This window comes from Erigeron canadensis, chromosome 6 (assembly GCF_010389155.1).
Source record: "Erigeron canadensis isolate Cc75 chromosome 6, C_canadensis_v1, whole genome shotgun sequence".
In the NCBI taxonomy this organism is placed as follows: Eukaryota; Viridiplantae; Streptophyta; class Magnoliopsida; order Asterales; family Asteraceae; genus Erigeron; species Erigeron canadensis.
In genome coordinates, this window is record NC_057766.1 from 23683432 (window position 1) to 23711073 (window position 27642).

At 32.3% G+C, this 27642-nt stretch overlaps 2 protein-coding genes across 2 annotated transcripts; both read left to right on the top strand.

The window, feature by feature from the left end:
• Positions 1-3958: 3958 nt before the first annotated feature.
• LOC122605434 (methyltransferase N6AMT1) lies at positions 3959-5359 on the top strand. Its single transcript, XM_043778386.1, has 2 exons — positions 3959-4126; positions 4414-5359. Exon 2 carries the CDS (start codon positions 4428-4430, stop codon positions 5184-5186), a length of 759 nt encoding a protein of 252 aa, XP_043634321.1. The 5' UTR covers positions 3959-4126; positions 4414-4427; the 3' UTR covers positions 5187-5359.
• Positions 5360-18530: 13171 nt separating this feature from the next.
• LOC122604964 (glycine cleavage system H protein 2, mitochondrial) lies at positions 18531-22081 on the top strand. The gene is made up of 3 exons (XM_043777820.1): positions 18531-18812; positions 20236-20495; positions 21850-22081. Exons 1-3 carry the CDS (start codon positions 18722-18724, stop codon positions 21973-21975), a joined length of 477 nt encoding a protein of 158 aa, XP_043633755.1. The 5' UTR covers positions 18531-18721; the 3' UTR covers positions 21976-22081.
• The last annotated feature ends 5561 nt before the right edge of the window (positions 22082-27642 follow it).

Below are 27642 nucleotides of genomic sequence, written 5' to 3' on the forward strand. Positions count from 1 at the left end.
GATCTGAATTTAACACAATGTGTTTTAATTGTATTTTTATTGTTTAATCTAAAATACGTTATGTTAAGTTTTAAATCACGGTGTGTTTTTGATAGCGTTGTAAATCAGAAATTTGTTCAAACACATTGTGATATAAACTTAACACAATGTGTTTTCGAAAAACATATTAAAAACACAGTGTGTTTTGGCAGTTTTCTAGTTTTCACGAAAAATTTAGTTTTCAAATGATCAAAACCCTTAACCCAAAACCCAAACTAACCTGAACAATATAACCCAAAACTCAAATCTTTATTTGGTGTGGTTTATGAGTCACATTTTGCATGGCTCAAACCCAAATAACCCGACCATATAACCCAAATAACATGACCAATCAACACCCATATCATTGTGTACAGAAAAGTGGAATGGATAGCGTGTAATTGTGTTGAACAAAATAGTGTTTGGTGTGTTATATGTTTTTTGTGTATATATTATTATTATTATTATTTTATTTATTTATTTATTCATTATTATTATTATTATTATTATTATTATTATTATTATCTTCATCATTATTATTATTATTAGATATAAAAATGTTAGGTAAATGAAGATGAAATCATATAATTCTAACAAAGGTTAATTTTGTCATTTTATATGAATTCAGATAATCGAACTCCATTGAATTCTGCCAATCAAACACTAGATACATTTTGAAATTTTCATATTCCAATTTCTTCAAAAATATTATGCGAATCAAACTGTGCCTAAAAATTGTCATGCCATCATATAACTCAAAATATTAAAGAATATATATACAATCTTGTTAACTTAATGGGTAGTTTTTTGGATTATTAACCGTCTATCGATAATTTGTTTATAAGTATTAAGTTTTAAGGCCTAGTTAACTTATCATAAAATTTAAGGAATCTAACATACATAATTTTTTCACGTTAATTATATTTAAACTAGAATTTTAACCCGAGCGTTGCCCCGGGATAGATAACGCTACGTAAAACATATAAAGAAAAGAAAATGAAACTTTCGTGGCTTAAGTTGAAAAAGTTAAAGTTATGTGGTAAAAATTTAAAAATATGAAACTCTGTTGACAAAAGTTAAAAATCCAAAAGTGGTGAAAAATAAGTAAAATGAAACTTTCGTGTCGAAAGTTAAAAAAAATAAAATCATAGAAAGCAACGAAAAGAAAACTTCCGTGCCAAAAGTTATAACACCGAAAGTTATGTGGCGAAAACTCAAGGTTATATGGTAAAAAGTAAAAAAATGAAACTTTGGTGGCTGAACTTGAAAAACCTAATGCTATGTGCTAAAAAGTTAATAAAATGAAACTTCGTTGATAAAAGTTAGAAATCCAAAAGTTATGTGGTAAAAAGTAAAGAAGATAGAATTAATAAATTATAAAAATTAATAAAAATAAAACTTTCGTTAAAAAGTGAAAAAAATAAAAATATAAAAAATAAATGAAAGAAAACTGTCGTGCGGAAAGTAAAATAAATGAAAGTGATGTGTCAAAAAGTAAAAGGGTGAAAACTTTAGTAAATTTATGTGATAAAAAGTAAAGAAAACGTGTCGTGGTAAAAGTTAGAAAAAGTAAACAAAATAGAACTTTCGGGCCAAAAGTAAAAGAAATTGAACTATGTGACAAGAAGTAAGAATGTGAAACTTTGTTGACAAAAATTAAAAAGTTACGTGATGAAAGTTAGAAAATGAAAAACATAAGAAGCACAAAAGTTAAAAGAATAAAACTTTCGTGACAATAGTTAAAAAAGTTTTGTGGTAAAATGTGAGTATCTTTTGTAACTTCCGTTAAACACCTTAATAGAACAGAGGCTATATTGAGAAAAAAAAAAGTTAACAGCCGTTAGAGAATTAGAGTTACAAACACTTTTTAGCGATGAGAGCTATTGTCGCAAGATTAGACGGCAGGGACTAAAGCTGCCAAAAGAAGCGGCCGTACGGATAAAGAGACACTCTATTTATATATGAGGGTATAGAGTATGTGGCTGTTAGATACCCAACTTGGGTGTAGAACCCCTCACATTTTGTTTTTTTAATCCATTAAATGCATGGGGGCCCAAACATTTATATATATATATATATTAAAATATTAGTATCTGAGGGGTTCTACACCCAAACTTGGGTATCTAACAGCCACATACTCCATTTTCTCATATATATATATATATATATATATATAGATTCAAGGTAAAATAAAACAAGTATTAAAGTAAAACAGATAAAATAATATGTTTCTCTTTATTGAAAATCACCGTGCATCATGAATATCATCATGCATCCTGTGCTTCGTGAATTTTTGTGCATCAATTTTATCATGATCTAACGGTCAAGATCTTGTCTTATTCATTTTACTTTAATATTTGTTTTACAATAACTAACCTCATAATATATATATATATATATATATATATATATATAGGGTAGAGATCCAGAGAGAAGGTTCTTAAGGAGAGAAGGGAGAGAATGTCTGTTTTTTATTTTTTTAATTTGTTTTTATTTTTGATTTTTTTTTTACTTTTTTAGTCTTTTTTTTAATTAATTCAATCCATAGAAAAATTTTAAAAATAAACAAAAATTAAAAACTTCTAACCTGAGTTAGTGAGTTATACATGTAAGGGTGCGGTACGGGCTTCGCCCTTAAGGATATTAATAAGGGGTAGCTGGTGGGAGTGATAGGTCATAGAGGGTGATAGGTCATAGGGGGTGATCGGTGATGGGGTGATCTACCTAACGGACTTCGCCCTTAGCTATTATGGCTCCGCCATAAGCCGAGAGGCTTCGCCTATAGCTTACGGGCTACGCCCTTTAGAAAAAAAATATTATTTTTAAAAAGATTTATATGAAATAAGTTAATTAAAGAAAGAATGAAAAAAGTGAAAAAAATCAAAAAAGTTTAAAAAACAAGTTTAAAAAAAATAAAAAACGAACTTTCTCACTCTTCTCTGCTTAAGGTACCTTCTCATTTGATCTCCATCCTATATATATATATCTATACTATTATATAAAAGAAATAGCACTCTCTCTCATCAAATGTTAAAATGTAACCATGCGAATGTACAAGAATGCCCTTCCTTTATTTCAATTAAAATGCATTCCTATTTAAACTATTTTCATAATTTCACTTCAATTGAATATCCACTTATATTGTTTTGGGATTAGTTTTCTTAAATGTAAGAAACTTTGAACGAATGTCTATAGTAGGAAATAACTAAAGTTGTGTATATTATATGTAAACAACTTTGAAATAATGTTTATTGTATGTAATAATTTCGTTTCAACCAATTAAAATCTGACAAGTGACACCTATATATGGTTGCCACGTATGTTTTCTTACATACAATAAACATTTTTTCAAGTTGCTTACATACAATACACATAACTTTAGTTTTTTCCTACTATAGACATTTGGTCAAAGATAGTTACATTCCAGGAAACTAATCCCTATTGTTAATACGTGTATTTTTTGTTGGGATAAGTATCTTGTAATATAACAAACTTTGAATGAATGTCTATAGTAGGAAAGAACTAAAGTTATGTGTATTGTATGTAAACAACTCGAAAATAATGTTTATTGTATGTAAGAAAATGTATTCAACCAATTAAAATCACACAAGTGGCACCTCTATATGGTTGCCAGGTATGTTTTCTTACATACAAAAACATTTTTTAAAGTTATTTACATACAATACACAAAACTTTAGTTATTTCCTACTATAGACATTCGTCCAAAGTTTGTTACATTACAGGATACTTATCCCTTTTTTGTTACTGTTGGTTGATATTGAAGCTACGGTATCATCGTGGTATCTCACTTAATTAATTGTTCACGGATACTGTTTTTGGTAATCACAACATCGAACACATTGTCAATGGTTACCGATGCAACATGCTAGTATATGAATTTTTAATAGATATGGGCTGTGGTGGTAATTAATGGGTAATTTTTAATGGATGAATAATTAATTAACCATTTGAAAGCCCAATACATTTGACAGCACCACGCAGCATCGCCACTTACGGCTACGCAACCCCACCGTCCACCGTGACCCGCCACTGCTCTCCGGCGCCATCTTCCGACTGTTGAGCTTCCCTCCGGCCACGCAACACCACCGTGAGTTAATTTTTCAGGACTATTTGGTTCCTTGTTTATCACTTTCTCCTAATTACTTCTTTCCCTAAATGTATTGCTATAAAAATTTATATTTTCGACTTCTTAGCAATTGAATTAGTTTTGTCATAATTTTGCCCTAAATTCCTAATTGTTTTGTCATAATTTTGCCCTAAATTCCTAATTGTTTTGTTGTAATTTTGCCTTAAATTCCTAACTTCTTTGCCATAATTTTGACCTAAATCCCAAAGTGTTCTGCTGTAATTTTGAACATTATCTATTTACTTCAGATTTTTACAAAAAGATGCCACCAAAGATTGCACAGATAAAACTTGTGAGTTCACACCCTCAAGTTTACGAACCTTGTGACGACTCATACGCATTGGTCGACGCATTGCTGGCCGACAGAACAAAACTAATAGAACATAACCCAACAATTTGTATGGAAATTGGATGTGGTAGCGGATATGTCATTACTAGTCTTGCTCTTATACTCGGGTCTGAATCAACGAATGCACACTATTTTGCAACTGATATTAATCCTCATGCTATAAAGACGACTCGTGAGACGCTTGGTGCTCATGGGGTTCATGCAGAGTTGATTACTACTAACATTGCTTCAGGGCTTGAGAAAAGATTGTCGGGTATGGTGGATTTGATGGTGGTTAACCCGCCTTACGTGCCGACACCTGAGGAAGAAGTCGGTAGTCCTGGGATTACATCTTCTTGGGCTGGAGGTGAAAATGGTAGAAGTGTTATTGATAAGATTTTACCGGTTGCTGATAATTTGTTGTCGGAAAAAGGGTGGTTGTATATGCTATTTCTTGCGGAAAATGATCCATTACAGATATGTCTGCAAATGAGAACCAAAGGTTTTGGTTCAAAGATAGTTGTCCAGAGAACAACAGAAGAAGAAACTTTACAAGTAATTAAATTTTGGCGTGATCCAGATATTCAGTTGGAAGGAAATGAAGGGACCCCCAGTGGTAAAACGGCTTCCCAAAGGGGATTGGAGTTTCTCTTTTCTCAGATTTCTCGGTTGTCGTTCAAGGAGAGGCAATAACAATTTGTGTATCCTTAAAAGGTGAAATACAGTAACCTTTTTTTTTTCTGATTTGTTGTTCATGGTTTTATACGTATTGTTAGGTTCATTAAATGAAGCATCTGGTTTTTTAAGATTGTGGTGTCTCCTCTATGATGTTTGCTAATGTGTTATAAAAGCCAGTTACTTATGGACATTATGGTCACTTTAGTGTCTGGCTACTTGATTTAGCTCTTTGGCATATGAATATTATAGGTTGTTCGATTCTCTATGGGGTTTCCTTTATACCTTTTATCAATGATAATGCTCTAGCACTTGATTTAACATTCTGGTAGAAGTCCATGTTGGTGGGCGGGTCATGTTAAAATAGGTTATTCGAGCAAGGGGTTAAATGGGCCGTGTTCTGTCAGATTTTTTGGAAAATGCTTTTGGTCCAATTTTTACTATTTCAAACAAATACTTTGTGCGATAGTTTTGATTACAGATACATGACATCTGGGGAAGACGGGTGTCACAAACATGCATGTGTAATTTATATGGTAAACTTAAATAGGAATCGCTTTGTATTTAATATGATGTCATCTCCGTAATTCGGAATGCAGCTCACTTCTTTTTAAAAACATTTTTTGATTATTTACGGAGATTTCATATTTTAATTTCCGTTGATGAATCAGATATCATATGATCATCACTGTTAGCATCTAAAATGATGTTTGTGAGTCACTGAAGGCTTACACTACCCACACTGCCACACAGTAGCATCTATTAAGCAAAACTTGACATTCAGAACACCTTGTGTGGCTCGTGCGCATTACTTAGCATGATTCCAACTTGCCCTTTTCAATTGAAGGCACATTCTATAGCATTTTGCATCCACGCCAAAGGTGTTTTGCTTATTCATACAAAAATTGAATTGTACATCTTTTATATCCAACTGAAGGCGTTTCATCAATGGTGGTTAGTTTCAACTTCCAATTTTGAGTGGAAAAGCGATTTTGCTAATGGGTCATAATTACTTGGTTGATAAAGTTTATGGAGAAAAATGCAAGCGTCTCGAGTGGTAAAAATGGCTTCTCATAGGGTTGGACTTTCTGCTTGTCATCATTTCAGGAGACTTGCAGTAACGCTTATTTAGTGTTAAAATATGCTCCCATACGTATCACATAATCACCTCTCCGTTAAATTCTGGCAAGGATGATTTAATGAAGTATTTTTCTGTATTGAGATTGTGGTTCGTGCTCATCCTGTTTGTCAATGTGTTATAAAAGACGCATGGTTATTTAAATCCAATAAGTTTATGAAAATAATTTGAAGTATTTTAGGGAACTATGTAGTTTTGCATATCAAGAAACATGTTATAGTTTGCCATGAGGTAGAGTGCACCCAGTGGCGGCTTAAGGTTTTTTGAGACCTCAAACGGTATCAATTTTTGAGGCCTAATTCATAACATATAAATTAAAGTAAAAGAGAAAAGCAAAAAAAAAGTAACTCAATTTTTATCATAAACTATTAGTAATAAAAAAGATATGGATGTTGATACCAAAACCAATAAGGGTGTTACTATAATGCAAATTATATATCGTAGTTAGTCCAAAATCTAAACATTAAATCAAATATACAAAATATTGAGGCCTCGAAAATTTGGGGGCTTAAAGCAACCGCCTAGTTCCATAGTACTGTTGAGCCACCTCTGAGTGCACCTTGGTTCTTTTGAAGCCACTTTGAGTATTCAGTTTCATGTTCTTGCTCAATTAGATAACATATAGTCAATAGTCATGATCGATACAATCTTTTTCACCTAGAGTATTCAGTTTCATGTTCGTGTTCAATTAGATAACGTATAGTCAATAGTCATGATTTATACGATCTTTTTAGTAGACAGGAATGGAGTATATTAAGGACTTTATGTATTTTTTTATTTTCATTATTTTTTTTTATAGAGTTGTATTATCCCGGTATGTGTATATATGTAGCATTCTCTATCCACTAAACAATAAGGCAGCTGTTTTTTTCGTAACAACCTATCTTTTTCTAAAACATCAATGAGGTTCGGTCAATTGTGCAATCAAGGTTAGAATATTGTTTCTTTATAAGCCACCGTTCAAACTTCAATCTACAACACCCAACTTTGATATGATTTTGGTAGATTATAACTTCCGTTATTAAAATAATTAATTATAACATGTATATATTTAATAACAAGATATATTGTTCAATTTATTACTCTTTGGTTTCAAATTTTCTACATCCACTTGAAAGAGGGTTCTGAATTATCTCAAATCCCGAATTAAAATCCACTTAATCAATGTTTATGCTACAAAGATGGAAAGACATGCAACACTACAACAAATGTTGTCTTTAAAAAGGTAATGCAAAGGATGAAGAATGATATATGCTTTCAGTGGCGGATCCAGAACTTTAATAAGACAGGGGCTTGATTTTTTTTTTTTTAAATTCCCTGAAACCGAACACTTATAATACCATAGTATAAAATATATGTAACTTAATAATATTGTTCGTACATTTGTTTTAGAATGACATTCTATCCTAACCCTATCCAGGACTTTCAAAACGCTATTAATAATCTACCCTTATATTTTTTTAAAAAGTTTATCTCTGGTTAAGGATTACCAAATATGACAATTCATTTTCTAAAGCTAATGTAACACGTTAGTTGGATTTTTTTTTTTTTTTGCTTGTAACCAATTTCCATCCATCTTTTTCTTTATTATATGATTCGAAATAGAAACATTTTGTAAGAAAGTAGGACTCTTTGTTACTAGAGTATTTAGAGATAATTAATATTAATTATAATATTAATAGAGTTTTAAGATGGACAAATTGTGCTGAACATATAATACGTAGTAAAACAAAAAATAGGTTGGGCTGTTTAGTGAATAAGTGAACGGTTAGACACTTTTTAAAAAATAGAGGGTAAGAAAGTATATTTGATGATTTACAATCCTATTAAATATTGGGTTTGCTAAATATAGCTCTTAGGACTGTATTTAAAATGCATAAACTATTTGTACATTTATCATAAAAATTAAAAGGTGAGCTTTTAATATGGAAGGTACCGTTAAATCCATCCTAAGATTAATAGGTGGACCACCCTTCTTCCCCGTCTATCTCTTTCTTCCCCATCTATCTCTTTCTTTCTTGATTCTCCGTAACAAATTCTTTATACATCAAACCATACATCTCTGTTACGAATCTACAACATGAAATTGATATGATGACCTATTTGTTTCTAGATTTGATGGCTGACCCTGTTTTGAGTAGTAATTTGGGTTGGGGCTTAACATAAAAAGAAAAAAAAAATGCAGGCAGCAACTGAATTTATTGTGTTCATTGCTAATCTCAAAATTCTCGTAGTAGCAAAGCTCAATCAAACAACGGCATTTATATCATGTGCTAATCCAACAGGACATATATACTCTTGAGTTCAGGTGATCAAATTGCAATACTAATCCAACCATACATATAATAAAAAAGGTAGCATTACAACAATATTATCAAATTTCACTAAGACATTAATACAAACATTTGGTGTGCAAAATAAATGTATCGATCCATATATTAACACTATAATGAGTATTCTCGTCTGGGAAACAGAGAACTTTTGATATCTGACATATGGTTATTATAAATCAAGGTTTCTGAAGTAAACTTGATTTCTATTACTTGCAATGGTCGTCTGATCATATACATTGTACCATTTACAGATTAACAGAAGCCCTTATGAGGAAGGATGGATGGTAAAGGTGGAGATGAGTGACAAGAATGAGGTGAATTCCCTAATGGACCGTGAAGATTATTCAGAGTACTGTGAAGAAGAACCATTGCATTGTGTTTAATGAGAACCATTTCTATGTGTGTTTAATGACAACCATTGCTATGTTGAACTCTAATAGCATAATCGTAGGTAGTGTTTGTGTTAGCTTATTCACAAGTGATTATGCTTATTAAGAAAAAATTATGCCTGTGTCTTAAATCATACGAGTAATAAGCACTTGTTAAATTTAGAAGATCTCACTCACAAGCTTCTTAGAATGGTTTTTCTAGACCAATAAATGAGAAAAATGATTAGTTGTTTGCATAGAAAAGAAAAGTTATTATGCATACGAGGAATAGTGCCCGCGCCATACAGCGGTGTAATTGTGGTGTGGAACTCGAATCGAAATGGGATCGGTGAGAATTGAGTTTCATTATTTTTTTCTATTTTTCATTGGAACAAAATTATACTCATATTTTAGAAATTAAAAAGGAAAGTAGATGATATATATAAAAGAAAGGGTAAATGGCACAAAAGGTATTCAAGTTATACCCATTTTTCAATTAAGGTATTCTTCTTTTTAATTTTCAATTTAAGGACACTACTTCTTTTTCATTCATTAAAATGAGAATTTTGTAGGTAATCCGGTTACCTTTGTTTAGTCAACCGGTAAACATTTGTATTCCTTTGCTTTATCATCGATATATTGTTTCTTTCGCGTTCCATTGTCATTCATTTGTCATTGCTCTTTAATGTACAGTAGAATATAATATAATTTCACTCTTCAATATAACAACAATAATAGCAGCAAAGCAATTACAACAACAAAGTATATATCCAAATGTAATTTACTCTTTCATTACAAACAAATTTCGCTAACCACCGAAAGAGGGAAAGATAAAGAGGATGGTCGGGATACATAAGTACTTGCATCCATACAACCACCACTTATGTTCACCACAGCCATCAACTCTTCATCTTTAGTGTTTGTATAGTCTCTAATCTGATGATGATGATGAAAATTAAAAATATATAAAAAAGAAAACAAATAAAACAGGCTGACTGAACAAATGTAACCGGATTACCTATAAAATTCCTATTTTAATGAATGAAAAAGAAATAGTGTCCTTAAATTGAAAAATAGAAAGAAGAATACCTTAATTGAAAAATGGGTATAAGTTAAATACTTTTTATGCCATTTACCCTAAAAGAAAATACAATGTTTATTCATATTTGAGCCCAATGCCCCCCACGTGACATTGCAACTTTCATACATTTTGGATTCCATCAATTAAGCTTTGACAATTCAAATACATAAAAAAGAACAAAATAAAAAAAATATATTCATATTAATTTGAGTTAATTACAGAAATCGTCCCTATCGTGGACCTCCACTTGCAGCTTTCGTCTTTAAGTTTAATAAATTACAGTTTTAGTCCAAAAAATTTTGCTCCGTTAACACTTTTAGTCCTCGGTAATAACGTCCGTTTAAAAACCCATCACGCATCAGCCGCATGATGGGTATTTCCGTCTTTTCATGACACAAGGACCAAAAGTGTGGTTTTAAAACTTACTACAGGACTAAAAGTGTAATTAGTTATAAACTTCATCATCATCATTATCTGTATCTATATCTGGATCAATATCAAACATCATCATCATCATCATCTATATTTATATCTTCAAAACAAATATTCCAGATTTATGCACACAAGGAGAGAAACAGAAGAGTAGAATAGAATAAAAACAAACTTCTCACAACACACACACATATACACTTATGCATCAATTCACACACATACATGAGCGAGAACAGAAAACTAAAAGAAAAAGAAAAAATAAAACAGATCAGAACAAGAAAGAAAGAACATTAATCAAAAGAAGAACATTCACGGTCAACCAAAGTCATCTAGGTTATGGTCTTGTTTGTTCTCACAAAAAAGAAGAAGAAGAGCCGGCTGTTGACCAGCTTTGACTTACAATCTGAAAATAAAAGTCAAAATATAAGGTGAAACAAAAAGTAGAACATGATTTCGAGACTCATATCCACGAATCTTCCACTGATCCTGGCTGATTCATGACTAATTTATATATGTACTTTCGGTTTTCATGAATTTCGTGTATATATTGTGTGTATATAATCTAATTTACAAATTATATATGAATGAAGCTATACTAGAAAAATTTTAAAGGTTAAACCCATTGAATCCCTACCTAGAATTCTTAAGAAGAAGATAGAGAAAGAATAATCAAATGTTAATTTAAAGTGGTGGTGGATGATGATTGTTGTTGATGATGAATGTATTAAAAAAAAAATATTTGAACTAAAAGTGTAATAAAAGAAAGAAGGGAAATGACGAAAATACCCATCATATGGCTGACACGTAATGTGTTTTTAAACGGTCGTTACTACCTAGGACCAAAAGTATTGACGGAGCAAAGTTTTTTAGACTAAAACTGTAATTTATTAAACTTAGGGACGAAAGCTGCGAGTGGAGGTACACGACATGGACGATTTCTGTAATTAACTATATTAATTTATCATCAGTCGACCTCCCCTCCCTCTTCTCTTTCAGTCTTTCTCCTCTACTCCCACAACCACCATGACCGCTGCTCTTTCTCTCTCTTTTCAGATCTGTCCATCGCAACTCTAACTCCTCTGTCGGCCGGCCACCTGTTCTTCATCGTCACCGTCGTTAAAATTGCGGCGCAATACGACGGTATAATTGCGGTGCGAAACTCGAGAATTGGGATCAGATGAGTAGGGGAGAGAGTCATGATTTGTAAATAAATAATTTACAAAATTATATGTAATAGAAAGTTAAATATTTACACTAAAAATTTCACATTAAAAATCATTGTTTTTATACCTACTAAAAATACGCGTCACGTCACCTACTCACCATCATTACATCGCCACCACCGTCACATCGCCACTATCATCCCAACCTTCACCCTTCACTACCTTCACCTTTCACTGCCACCACTGCCATTGCTATTACACCTTTCACATCGTGCGGGTACCGCTCTAGTAATATCTATAACACATATACTGTATAATAAATAATAAACTTTGTAAAACTATACTCGTATATTTTTTTAAAAAATATATATGTATATATATATATATATATGGGAATGACTGTTAGGTACCTAAGCTTAGGTGTGGAACACTCACATATTATTTTTTTAATCCATAAATTCATGGGGCCTTAAGCATTTATTCATTAATCAAGAAATATTAAAAAATTTGTATGTGAGGAGTTCCACACCTAAGCTTAGGTGCCGGACAACCTTATATTCCGTTAAAAGTTTGATGGGCAAAATGGAAAATATGTGCTGGAACTTGGAAGAGAGCTATGTTGGATCGACCTCTCTCTTTAATTCTTTTTAATTTATATAAAATAATCTATATCTCTCTATATAACTAAGAGAGAATATGTTTTTGATTATGCGGCAATTATGAAATCATGTCATGTCGGATTTTTTCCTAGGTGTCATACTTACATTAAATTCATAATTTTAAGCATAGTTTAAAAAAATTACACTTTAGCCTAATCATCATTAAAGCACAATTTAAAAATTATACTTTAGCCTAATATCTCTCTATATAACTAAGAGAGTATAGGTTTTTGATTATGTGACAATTATAAAATCATGCCATGTCGGATTTTTTCCTAGGTGTCATACTTACATTAAATTTCTAATTTTAAACATACTTTAAAAAAATTACATTTTAGCCTAATCCGCATTAAAACACAATTTAAAAATTATGCTTTAGCCTAATCATCATCATTAATTAAGTAATAATTAAAAAAAGTTAAAAATAAAATAATACGACAAAGTATATCTTAATGGAAGCAAAGTATATCTTAATGGAATGGATGGATAGATTTCTTATGTTATATTTATGTATATCGTCTAAAGTAATGGATGGATTTCTTCTAAATTTTTTTATTTATGTTTATAATAATTATATTGTATTAAAGTTATAGTAAGTATATATATTCAGAATCGGCTAAACATTGTTTTCCTAATTTAATTTTCATTTTAATTTTATTTCATGTATATCTCTTAAAACTTAATGGATGAATTTCTTTTTCACAAAGATATAAACAATTTTTTATGATTTATAAATGGGAAATTCTAAATTGACAAACAAATTACAAACAAAATTATACAAACTCACTTGTCATATGAGATGCATCAACTAAATTAATTCTTTTTTTCTTTTTTATGTTTCTCTCTCAATGTTCTATTGGTGACACCTAAGTTTGTATAGTTTTGTTTGTAATTTGTTTGTTGATGTAGTTATACTACATATTTGACGTAGTTATTACCATTTAGGTGAGGTGGTAGAGACTCTTGCCTGTTGAAGTATAGACCAAGGTTCAATCCTTGACAATGGTGTAATTTAGTAGTTATATTTGCCGTTCAAAAAAAAATAAACATATTTAACGTATATCATATATTCATAAACTATAATTTTATTGTTTGAATCAGTCGTAATCGGATATATTTTAATATTATGATTAATAATGTAACTATCTATAATTATATTTTTTTACTTATGTTATCCGTTAGTCCCAAACAACGTGCGGGATTAATCTAGTTTCTAATAAATTAATAATGTATGAGCAATCTCACGTCCCCTTTCTCTTTTTTTTTCTTCACGACTCAAAAGGCAAAAGCCTTTGCTTTTGTGGCTCACTCCCCTAAAACTCTTTTTAGAGCATCTACAATGGCAAATTTTGAAAAGCTTTTTTGATAAAAAGTGTGTAAGTATGTGTAAGAGTTTTTTCAAAAAAAAAAGTCTTACTCCCCAATGATAAAAATGCTTTTGAAGACTCAAAGTAAAATAAAATACATAATTATAGTACAAAAATAGGTTTAAGATCAAACCTATAGCTTGATAAATATAAAGTTTTTCATCATCTCTTTCCTCTTAAAAAACCATATTATATTAAACTTCAAGCTTTTAAAAGCTTTTTATCATTGGAGAGGAAGATTTTTTATAAAAAGCTCTTACACATTTTACATATTATTTTGATAAAAAAAAAAAAGCTTTTCAAATTTAACCATTGTGGATGTTAGGTCCAGATTTACTGGACTCTCTCCAGATGAAGATTCTAGAGCCCACTGAAGATTTGTCCAGAAATTATGTGAAGACCAGTGAACAACTTACTTGTACAGGAATCTGGATTCCACCAGATTTGTTCATTGGACTTCTCTCCAGTCAAAGATCATTCTACCGAAAAACATTCTCACTGAAGTCGAAGACTGAAGTCTGAAGAAAGAAGTTTGACAAATAGCGGAGCTCACTGGCTGACTTACCAGATCTCCTGACTGGAGTCCTTGACAGTGTTCGAGACCTTACAAGTCTGAACACTGATTACGAGGAATTGACTTTATGCCTTTACATGTCTTTAACCGGACAATCCATTTGTCCTTTGTTAAAAGCCTTACACGCATGTAAAGGTGGTTGGTTAATTAGAAGACAAGTCACTATCAAGTGACTTTATTCTTGTACTTTAATCAATGCATTTAAGGAATTAAAGTAATTTCTTTAAATGCATGTAACCATATTTGTACGGCAAAAAGAATATTATATTTATTGTTTTTGCCTATAAATACCAAGTCACTTCCCTTGTCCAAATTACACTTTTGCAATTTGGTGCCTTTGCTCAAATACTCTCGATCTAAACAGTTATACTTCACAACTTTAAGTATTTCGATAAAAAGAGTTTATTTAGCAAATATTAGATCACTTGTAATTCATAAGGTTGTTTAGATACTTACTTTGTAATATATTTGTTCCGCAACAACCTTGTATTTTATTTAACATCAATAAATAAAATACACTTGAAAATTACATTGTGTCTCACCATTTACTTTACTTGCTTATCTTTATATTGCTTAAGTACGTATTACTTTATATATATTCTTGCATTTATATTTATTGTAATACTAGTCCAATCTAGTACTTACTTGACTTGTCGCATTTATACTAGTCCAATCTAGTGCTTACTTGACTTGTTGTATTCAATACATGTGGGTTAAACCATCAAGTGAGGGACTTCACAGTGGATGCCCTTAGTCTTACCTACTCCTTTTCTTTTCTATATGTTCTTCACTTCAAAATCAACCATTGGTCCACCATGGATCCACCACCACCGCCGCTGGTTCTCATCCCTTTTCCCTATCTCCTCTCTTTTCTTTCTATTCTCTTTTATAAGCTAGAATCAACCTAGTGTCTTTATTTTCACAGCCACCTTCCGCCGCCGTGGATCTCTTTTCCTGCAACGATATGAATTCCGCCGCCGTGGATATGTTTTTCGGCAACAATATGATTTGGCGATTGATTGTCACTATAGGTGGCGGATGGTGTTGGCCGGAAATGGTGACCTGTGGCGGTTAGTGGTCAGATAATGGTGCCTGGTGATTGTAGACGGCGGTAATTGGAGGTGATTGTGGACGGCAGTGGCTGGTGGTGGTAGTTGTTGGCGGCGGTGGATGGTGCTGGTTATAGACGGAGGTGGCCGGAATGATTGAAGACGGCGATGGTCGCTGGTCAAAGTAGGTAACGGTGGTCAGAGGTGATTCCAGACTGCGGTTGCCGGAGAAGATTGTAGATGGCGGTGGCCGGAGGTATTGCAGACGGCCGTGGTTGGTGGTCGGTGGTGGCTGTAATGTATGGTTGGGGTAGGTAATTATCTTTTAGAAACAAGGGTAAATTAGGGACTTCAATTCACCTTTTCTTAAATAAAAGTAATGGTCCTGCTTTATAATGTATATTATAGATAGATATAGATATAGATATAGATATAGATATATTGAATAAGTCAGAAGTCCAGTTAAATAAGAACACTTTTTTAATCAATCATATATTCACAACTTGTGAATCAACCTTGTAACGCATAATGATAGTCGAAACTGTGTCTTAGAAAAAAAAAACCTAAAATAGATATTATAGAGAAAAATTGTAATTTATTTACCTTTCCATCCTTAAATATAAACAAGTAACTTCACAAAATATGAATGTTATATATTATAAGATTATTAGAGGATTATTCATTTGCACATCAAATTTGGTGTGCAAACGAGAGATCAATTCTTAGTCATTGGATCTTTCTTATTAAATGGCTAGGATTAACCCTTCCTTTCTCTACTTCCCCACAAAAACGTGTTTCAGACGACGACGACCACCACCACCGTCATCTCCGGCAACGGCGGTTGTAGCCACTATCATCCCCGCTCAGACCTCCATCTCCGACCACCACCACCATCATCTCCGACCACCACGTCTAATCTCTCTCTCTCCCCTCTTCCGGCGACGACGCAGACGACAACGGTGAGGGCTGAGCCCGTACCAAATCCAACCGCCACCATCTTTTAGATCGATGTCCATCAAATCCTTCCCATTCTCATATGCGTCCAATGACAACCCCTTTAGAATAGATGAGGGCAACGCTTGTATCGTATCCACCGGAAAACGAATTGGCGATCGCTGAAAATGTTCATGGAGATGACACCGCCGCTGACGGAGGAAGAAGATCGGAGAGGAAGATCGGTGATACCTGTAAATTTGCTTTTGATCTTGATTTTTTGATCTAAGGGCTCAAATTCATCCTTTTGTTTGCAACCAAATTCATGTGTGTATGAATACAAATCAAGATTATTAATAAATCAAAATTTTCACATATGTAAACAATAAATTTATATGCATTTTACCTACAAAGTTACCTACCAATGGGGTTGGTGGCCCATTCCTAAGGTCTTTGGCTTTGGGGGGATCCACAGCTTCATATCAAACATGCGTATAATTTAGAAGTAGAAGTATATTAGTATGCCGTTCTAAAAAACAACTTGCAAGGAATAAAGATTGGACCTTAGTTAGGAATAGACATGGAACTTGTATAGTCCCGTACCAGTTTCGATACTGATCCAAAAAATCTCCAAAACAAGGTAGCAGTATCGATTTCATAGTAAATTAAGTATGACTTCCCGTACTGCGATTGTAATTCCAAAGAACCAACAAAACATCAATGTAAAGCAATTAGATAATCATATAGATATCAATTTCACTATTATCATAACTGTTACTTCATCATGAACGCATTATTTTACATTGATGTCTTAAATGGATATCTATAGTGTACTATTACTGCTACCGTGGTAGTTATAAATGTATCTGTAGCTATACATTTCATATTTGTTATGGTAATTGAAACAATAAATGAACTTAGTAACTAAAGGACAGAACAACGAAGCTGGTGACGTCAACATTTGATACGCAAACACCTGTAACTCACTCAACTACTTTTGTAGTTGACTCTTTTACTCATATTTTTCAGGTGATTAGCAGTAGACAATGTTTTCAAGTTTCTCTAGTCTTCGGAGCTTGAAGTCTTTTGCATCTTTTGAATTCGTATTGTACTATAGTTACTTTGTATGACTTCGTAACTAGATTGACCTTGTGTGGTCTCACTTTTGTACCTAGACAATGTAATCATATTATCCTTATCAAATATTATGGTGTGTTATTATCTAGACTGTTGAGCATGTACTGTATTACTTTGCGCTTTCGTGTATCGAATCAGAAAATCAAGACTTAAAATTTTTTGCTTATTTCTAATATAAGTCTTGCTTTCACCAATAAAACATAAATTATTATATTAAATTCTTGTAACATCAAAAACATTTTTAGTTACAACTAGTGTTATACCCGGCCGTTGGTCAGGGATAACTATAAGACATATACTTTAATGCGGGTCATAATTTTAATGTGTCAACCATTACCATCGGACAAAAAAAACTTATCGTTAAACAATATAACGTAAATCATAAAACACAAAACTTTGGTGGCGAAATAATAATTGCAACCTTTCTTAAAATATAAAAATAAGAAGATAAACACTTTGACGGTGAAAAAAAAAAGTCTAAAACTGTAGTATCATGAATCATCGAAAATAAACTTTAATAGTAAAAATACAAAAGTCTTAAAAAAAGTTAGCGTTTAAGTGTGAAACATTACTACTCTAAAAGTAATGATATAAATCAGAAAATTAAAAACACAAAGAAAGCAAGTGATAACAATAAAACACAAAGAAGACAACTGTCATCTACACAACACATTAGCTAAGAAATGGAAGAAAAAAAAAAACTAAGTAGGCAAGCAGGCTAGCTACTGAGCCAACGCCAGCCAAGCTGCTTCACTGTTCACACGAAGTAAAAATACGAAAGTCTTAAAAAAAAGTTAGCGTTTAAGTGTGAAACATTACTACTCTAAAAGTAATGATATAAATCAGAAAATAAAAACACAAAGAAAGCAAGTGACACTAATAAAACACAAAGAAGACAACTGTCATTTCCACAATACATTAGTTAAGAAATGAAAAAAAAAAAAAAAAAACTAAGTAGGCAAGCAGGCTCGTTGCTGAGTCAACAGCCAGCGAAGCTGCTTCACGGTTCACACGAAAAAAGTTTAAGTGGGTTATAATATACGAGTAATGTTATTAGTTTCACCAACATAACATACATTATAATATTTGTCTTATAATTCACACAAAAGAAAATGTATAAAACAAAGAACATGGTGGGTTGAACCCACCAACTCCCGGGTGCTAGTTGAGTAGTCGGTGACAAGGAACACTTATATTAAAAAACCAACAACAAAGTTGGTGGGAAGAAAGTGCACACACCACCTAAAAAAACACACACACACATTTGTTGTTGTATCGAATCCAAGTGAAGTAGATCTTTTGTGGGGAGTGTGGCGGCGATGGCAACAACAAGCAGATTATTGTGGGCTTCATCAAAAGCAGCCTCCTATCTCAAGATCTCTACTTTCAACAGAGCTTTTGCTTCTTCTGGTAATTTTAATTCTTATATATATATATATATATAGATCACTCTTTTTCTAATTCATCTCAATCCCGCCACAATAAAGAAATGAGATGTAGACAATACTGACGGTTTTAGTTTCTTTCATCTGTCACCTTTTATTATAATAATAATAATGATGATATATTTATAATAAGAAAATTTGTTAGTTTGAATGGTTGATCTGTGATTTTTTACTACAGTTTTGAGGATATGTGATATCTGATTGATTTGTTTATTATATATGTTTTCCCTATAATAGAATGATTTATATAAACATTATATTACATAGTTTGCAATAGATTAGATGTTATGATTGTCAATCTGGATTTTGTACTGTGTATATAATACTATATACTACTACTACTACATAATAATAATTATGTGTATATCTATGTATCCAATTGTCCTCCTTCTATCAAATGTTTGTATTAACCTTTAAAACTTACTTTTTAAATTTAGTGTAACAAACTAATGTCCTTGCTATCACTATTGTGATTGCTATTGTATGTGTCAGGTGATCTCTTTGTTGAAAGTTTAATATTTCTTAGAAGTGTATGCACCAAATTTAATTTTTCTGTCAGTTGTATATGTTGGATGTGAGGATCATGTCACCAAAAATTAGGCCACTTCACTGTTTAGAAGTTATACGAGGTCACTTTACATTTTCTTTTTGAAAAGATGGAAGTCCAATACATGCAATAGCCAAATGGATATCAATCGGCTCTCTGTAATGGTTTTAATTTAAGCGAGTGGTCTTTTGGGTATGTGATATCAATTGGCTCTCTGTAATGGTTATAAATCAAGCGATTTGGTGAATAAATTCCCATGTGGTATTAATATTATGGTGATACATGCTATGTGGACATTAGTATTGGTTGTAGAATGCTTATAACAGAAAAGTTGTTGGGTTTTACTCATTTGTACCATACCATCTTGTGTGGAGCAACAAAAGAATCAAATTTGTTGCAAGTGACACTATGAATGAGTGTTTCCACATGAGTTTGATCTACCTGTCGTAACACATGAGCACGATGAGATGTTAGTATAGCTGTATATAATATACACATTATCTTGCTTCCTTAACCTCAGTTACAATGTTCTTTTGGTAATCATGCTGTCTGTAATGCGCCAAGGAGGAACGCTCTTCGTAGAGAAATAGAATATTTAGACAACTTTGAAAACCATGAACGGAAATGGTTTTGTTAACATACAGAGCATATGGTGTATTGTTTGTTTGTAAGTATGTTGTAAATCTGGAAATGAAACACAAAGAATGGAATGGTAATTGTTATATGTATAAATGAATGGCTGACTCTGTACATCTTTCACTTTATCTTTTAACTAGTATTAAGATAGACATAAGAGTGCGTCTGGTCGTGTATTTACTGGCTTTTTTTGTATTATGTTCAGTTTTGAAGGATTTGAAATATGCCGAATCTCATGAATGGGCCAAAGTTGAAGGTAACTGTGCAACCGTTGGTATCACGGACCATGCCCAGGATCACTTAGGAGATGTGGTATTTGTTGAATTACCTGAGGTTGGAGACGAAGTAACTCAAGGTAGCAGTTTTGGCGCAGTTGAAAGTGTGAAGGCCACCAGTGATATTAACTCCCCTGTTTCTGGGAAGGTCACTGAAGTCAACGAAGAGCTCACTGACAAACCTGGTTTGGTAAGTCATCTACTGCTCATTTTTGTTACAGGGCTCGTGAAAATTACAACAGGCGGCTAGAAGTACGTTACGGGTGGGTTGGATAATGAGGCAAGACAGGGCCGGGTTAAAACACTCATATTTAGTAAGGGTTGAAATGCATATATGTTCAGTAATCTTCAACTGGATTACTTCGTAATCCATCAACTCACCTTTTTGGCTAAATAGAAGATTAAGTAATATGTGAAGTTATATTTTTCAAAACTATAATATTAGATATAAAAATTAAATGTGTATCAGTTGAATAAAATGATGTAACCGGTTATTGAAGATACTTTTTTGGTTGACTTTCAACCTATTTAATTTTTTGTGCTTTTTGCTACTTTCTAATTTATCCATCTTACTCATTTAAGATTAACAGAACACCCATTTATAAGTTAATGGAAATTGCCACGTCTAAATTGGAATGGTACTCGTATAAGTCTACAAACTTTAGTCAGGAGTCTAAGATACCCTTCTGTCACACTTCAACCATTTCATGAAACCTGTGATGTTTCTTTTCTTTGAAATGGTTTCAAGTTAAAACTACCTAGCCCTCCAATGTTGTACTAGAAATGCGTTAATTGTACGGATTTGGGCCCGCAAGATTCATTTGTCTTGCATCTATTGAAGGTCAAGATATCCGTGACTACTGACTAGTAGAAGTTGTAGTCTACAAAACTTCCTCCTTCTTATATCTATGTAAGAAAGTCATTTTGTTGAGTTTGAGGAGTACTCAAAAACACGGAGATATGCATCATTACTGAGTAACCAGTTGGCTAGAATAATGAGTATTCTCCTCTTGGAAACATTTCGATATCTGGGTCATTATCGTTATTTTTATAGCCAAAATAATGTGGTATTGCATATTTAACATGAACATAATTTAATTTGTGGCAGTTAAATATGATATGGTTAATATAATTTTTATGGTTATTTTGAAGTGAACTTGATTTGGTTTGATCCCGAAACTTGATTTACTGCTTACTGTTTCCTCGGATTGTTTGAATGGTGGGAGCAAAGCAGGGTTCTCTTTGGCTTTTCTGGTCAACCTGCTTAGCTTTTACAGCTGAATTTTGATACGAGAGTTGTTTGACCTGAGGGTCATTTTCTTTTTGTAGCAAATTTGTTGTAGAAATATAACATGTTCAATCAAAATCCTTTATAATATTAAACATATAAGTAGCACTTTTGTAGCATTTCCTTTAATATTTGACTTGTAAAAGTCAAGCCACAACCTTTATTTACTTGTTATTCTAACCCACTCATTTGAGTTTTTGGTACGATTTCTATTGACTTGCAATGGTGGTCTGATCATGTATTGTACCATTTACAGGTTAACGGAAGTCCTTATGAGAAAGGATGGATTATAAAGGTGGAGATTAGTGACAAGAATGCGGTGAACTCCCTAATGGACAGTGAACAATATTCAAAGTTCTGTGAAGAAGAGGACGATCACTAGGGTCAACACTATATATGCCACTTGACTACTGTTTGATTTAGCTATCGTCTTTTGAGACTTGTCTTGTTTTTGTTTCTTTATGGTTATGAATGTTACATCGTTTGCATTTGGGTTTCGGCAATGGCAATATTCTCTTGAAAATTATGAATTCTACAAGGGTTTTGTTGATTTTTGTGGCAAGTTCGTCAAACTCACCTGAAATTGACATGTCTTAAGCCATGGAGTCCAGCAGTTTGCAGTTGTAGATGGCTCTGCACATCAGCAGCGGATGGCAAGCCAAGGCTCTGGTCTGCCACCTCCTTTTTTTTTTTTTTTCATCGTTTGCTAGCAATGTTTTAAAACCGGTATTTTAGTTATACCGGCGTGGAAAAATTTTCCGGTATTATCGGTAATACCGGAAATACCGGCCGGTACGACTATTTTTAATTTATTATATTTTTTGTGTAAAAATCTTACAAAACTTGTTACAATTTAACAAAAATAGTCAAAATGCAATTATAATTTACTCAAAAATAATACCAAATATGTATTTCATAACAAAATATAGGTTTTAAAGTTCACAAATAACAAAAAATAACATTAAAGTATCATAAAAATAAGTTTTTTAAAAAATCAAAATTTATTTTTTGAAAATACCGGAAATACCGGTATGGTAATACCGGAAAATACCGGGTATACCGGAAATACCGGCCGGTATTGAAGAGTGAAAACACCGGCAAAATATCGGACTTAAAATACCGGCGTGGTCTTCGGTACCGGTAATACTGGCCGGTATTTAAAACATTGTTTGCTAGTGATTTCTTGTGTTTAATAGTACGGAATAAATGATGTTTGGCATAGCAAAAAACTTAAATATAATATAGGGGTAGGTGTTACCAGTGGTAAAAGAACTAAATTAAGGGCTTTAGGCCAAACTTTTTAGAATGCCTTCAATTTCATATTGTTCAAAGAAGGATCACGAGAATATCGATATCCATCAAATTATGTATTGACAAGTACGAAAACATGTTTAATTGCATGTGAAAATATTTATAAAAAAAAAAAAATCAGAAATCAACGAAAAATTTAATGAAAACAATATCTAACTCTGAAACTATTATCACAGACACCTAGGAATATTCATATAGAACATATTAAATGCAATAACATTTCATGTTCCACAAAGACCACATATGATAGATGCATTATAAGTTGGGAATAAATAAAGTAGCATAGAGTTTAAAGTTTAAAGAGTGCCAAAATCATGAGCGATGCACGATATTACAAGACTTTTGTTTGATTAATTTATGGTAACGAATTCTTATTTAGTAAATATTTTTTATTAATTCTAGTAGTACAAGTTTATAATCATGCTACAAGTTCTTAATTTTTTTTTCTTTCAACTTTGACAGTAAATATTTTTGTGTGTTTTATATAACACTTAATATAACATATATGAATCGATTGAGTTTGGGACGAAATCGGTACCGGTAGGGATTCGGGATCGATATCGGTACTAATCGGTTCGGTACCAGTTCGGTACAGGGAAACCGAATATGCATACCGATACCAATATACCATCCCAAGTTACACATTGTACAGTCTGTTACTTGATGATCTTCATATTGTTTAGTATCTCAGGAGTCGACCTTAGTATCTTATCTTTAGAAATCTAAATTGTAACTTACATGAAGAGATATTGAGAATGGCAGGTTGAGAAGCACACACAAGATCAGAAGAGTAGAAGCAACAAGTTGCCATTTCACAGATAGAACCCAGTGGCATGGCAATCGGGATACCACCGAGGAGTAGGAGCAACAAGTTATCAATCCCATCTCTATATGCTCTTGTTATAAAGAAAACATCACTATCGCTTCGATGACAAGTCTCACATAAACAAAATTCGGTACTAAACGGGTATAGAACCGAAAATCCCGGTACCGAAACCAGTACCGGTACCAAGAGTTCTGTACGGTAATCGTACCGATACCATCCCTAGCCACCATGACACCCTCGCTCACGGGTTGCAACTGTTACATAAGAAATGATGTTGTGGTAATATCACTGTCAAATAAGAAAAAGCTTAGGGCCAAAATGTAACGTTGTAGGCATGCTACGGATATGGCTGGAATAATTTGTTAGAAAACAACTTGTGTGTAAATAACCCAAATATTAATGGGAGGACTCAGATTTGACGGTGAAAAATTTAATTTTTCCTAGTAAATGCTTTCTAACAAACTTTTCCTACCATTTCGGTAACCGACCTACAACATTACATTTTAACCCGCTAAACTATATCTTATTTGACACTTATTGTCCCACAAGTACAGTTATTCACTAATATTGCCACAACATCATTTCTTATGTAACAATTTGATCAATAGTCGCATTTTTACAAATTAATCAAAAGACATACCGACACATTGCTGCACGGATATCATATTCAAGAAACAAGATGTCAATGTTGAATGTCTCATAAGCTTTATATATTTGTCAATCTTGTCCGAATTTTAGGTATAAACTTATCTATACTATATTATAAAATAAAAGTCTCTAGATTTTCAACATTGAACTTAAATTTCAATATTGATTTTAAGTATTTCTTCAAAATGCCCCATATCAATTACGAGTATATATTTACCTAAAATAACTATATTACCCTTTCTCTCTCCTCAAATCTCAACCAATCATTTTTTATACTCTCCTCCATAAATCATTTATTCCTCCAATTCATTCAAAATCTTTTATCTAAAAAACCGTACATCGATAAATTATCTATACTATATTATAAAACAAAAAGCCTCTAGATTTTCAACATTGAATTTAAATATTCAATATTGATTTTAAGTACTTTCCCAAAATGCCCCATATCAATTCTATATTTACCTAAAATAACTATATTACCCTTTCTCTCTACTCAAATCTCAATCAATCATTTTTTTTTCTCTCTCCTCCATAAATCATTTATTCCTCCAATTCATTCAAAATCTTTTATCTCAAAAACCGTACATCAATAAATTATAAAAGTTATATGGATGTTCTTAAAAATTATATGGATGTTCTTAAAATTTCATGCCCAGCCGGCTAAGGAATTTGGCTATCACACTCTATGACCTATCATACTTTATGACCTATCACACCACTATCTTACCGCCGCAACGCGCGGATACTTTGTCTCGTAAGTTATAACGGTTCAGGTTGAATGTCTGGTATATTTTTTTCAAAAGTTGTAGTTATTAAGTGAGATATCTATCTAAACCAATAACATTCGGCTACAAACAAGACTACAATGAAAAAAGATTTTTCAGTATCCCTGTTTCCTTTATACTGTGGTCTCGAGTTTTTTATTGAAGAGAAAGGAAAAGAATATGAAGGATTTTTAAAATATTTGTGTTCTTGAGTTTTATTAAAGAGGAGAAGAGAAAAGAAAGGAAAGGAGTTGGAAGGAGAGTTCAATACATTTTGGTTACAATTTTTTCCTTCCACTTTTGGGATGATTTGGAAGGAAAGAAAATCTACCCCTTCTCTTCCATTCACCTCTCTTCTTTTCTTTCTTCTTCCTTTAAAAAAGAACTCGAAAACACAGCGTTAGAGTTTTCGGTTCCGGATTTACATCCCTAAGGTACTAAAAGCATCACAACTGACCCCTTTCCTTACTCCTATGCCAAATTAAGATGCAATAAATGCTAAGGATTTAGAGCCCTTTAGCACCATTTTTTATCGATCGTTTCCCACAATGTACGACCCGCTCCCCACCGACTAGCTCATTGTTGAAATCCTAGAACATAAAAGTATCTTGAGATGCAGAATCTTTATTTGTCTACTTACAACAAAGGTTAAGGATAGAAATCAAGATTATCCAAACCATTTCTAGCTCATCGTACATTGTTTCTGAGATACCAATATTCCTAACACGGTTACATAAGTCTAGAAAAAAGTTATGAATATTACTTTTATACACCGTAATTAATATTCTCACCGGCATAGTCATCGTCAATCATTATCCATGACTAACTATCCTATTCATAATGTTCAAAAAAAAAACTATCCTATTCAAAATATTAATTATGATGTCTAAAAAAGATATCATAACCTTTTTCTAGATTTATGTAATGATGTTAGCAATTGACACACCACAAACAATACATGATGAACTAATCGTACAATGTGGGAAGCGATAGATTAAAAAAGGTACGAAAGGGCTCTAAATCCTTACCGTTTGGTGCATCTTATGTTGAAAAATGTATAGTTAATAAAGAGATCAATTATGATGATTTTTGTAGAGCTATTTATACTTTAAGGATGCATACCCGAGAACAAAAGACGTCTTAATTAAACGAAGATATTGAAAAAGCATTTTTCATTGTAGTTTTATTTATACTTTAGGTGGACATCTCACTTCATAGCTACAACTTTTGAAAATGAAAAAAATGAAAAACCAAAACGGTTCAACTTTAACCAGTTATTAGCTATAGCTAATAAGTGGAAGAATTTTGTCTAACATAGAGAAAGATTATAAAGTGGAGTACCTTGTTATTTTTTTGAATATGATATTAGGGTAGCAGTGATCAGAAACAAAAAAGTTTTCTCGGACAAGAATGTCAACTCGAAATAGATCACATAAGAAATAAAACATACAACCTTTCTTTGACTAACCGCGCGATCAAAACACAAAGATATCGATTGGAACTCATGGAACTCTTTCAACATCTAATGTGTTAGTAATTTTATCCGGCTTTACCTATGTATCTAGCATCTTGCTAGCCTCTGCCATTAATAAAATGTGTTGTTCAAAAAAAAATAAATTAGGGTAGCAGTTATGTGTCAGTTTGTCCAAAGTTTTCATTATTGTTTTTAAAAATCCAATTGCTAGTCAAGTTGCCGTCAAGAGCAGGGGTTTTGGTGGGCCGAGGGATGTTGGTAGGCACCAAATAGGTTGTTCAATATTGGAAATCCGAACTTCGAATATCTAAATATTTAGATAGTGGATTTGGCCTTCCATTCCGAATCAGAAAATTCGGATATCAAATTATCGAGATATCCAAAAATTTATTAAATATTTCATATCTCATATTGTAACGCATCACTTAATCCAAAACTATCATCATAAATGTTAGAAAATTAACATCGCACAAATTTAATTGATTATAAGAAAAATGATTAAGAGAATTTACTCATTCTCGTAGATATACTTTTGATAGGAAGCATATATTAACAAAATAAATGTAAGGTTAATATTTGAATAAATGAAAAATATTGTCTCTTTCAACTTTCAACCAACTAAATATATGTAGTATAGAAACTCCATTTGCAAAGATGCAAAAAGGTCATAAAGCTAAAAAAAAATAAAATATAAAACCTTCTCAGATCCAAAGAAAAAACGGAGATAAATCATAAATGAAAGAAACAAGACTTTAAAAGTGGATGGAATCATGGAACTTACTAATGGGGTTGTTAGGTAGAGAGAAAATAAAATGATAGATTAAATAATAGAGGAATCACTCATGTACGGTTTTTTTTTTAACTTACGGGTTTTAATCATCTGAGAACTAAATTTTTCGTCAAAACTAGAAAACTGTCAAAACGTATTGTGTTCTAAATTTAACACAATGTGTTTTTAATATGTTTTTCTAAAACACATTGTATTAAATTCAGATCACAGTGTGTTTTGACAGTTTTCTAGTTTTC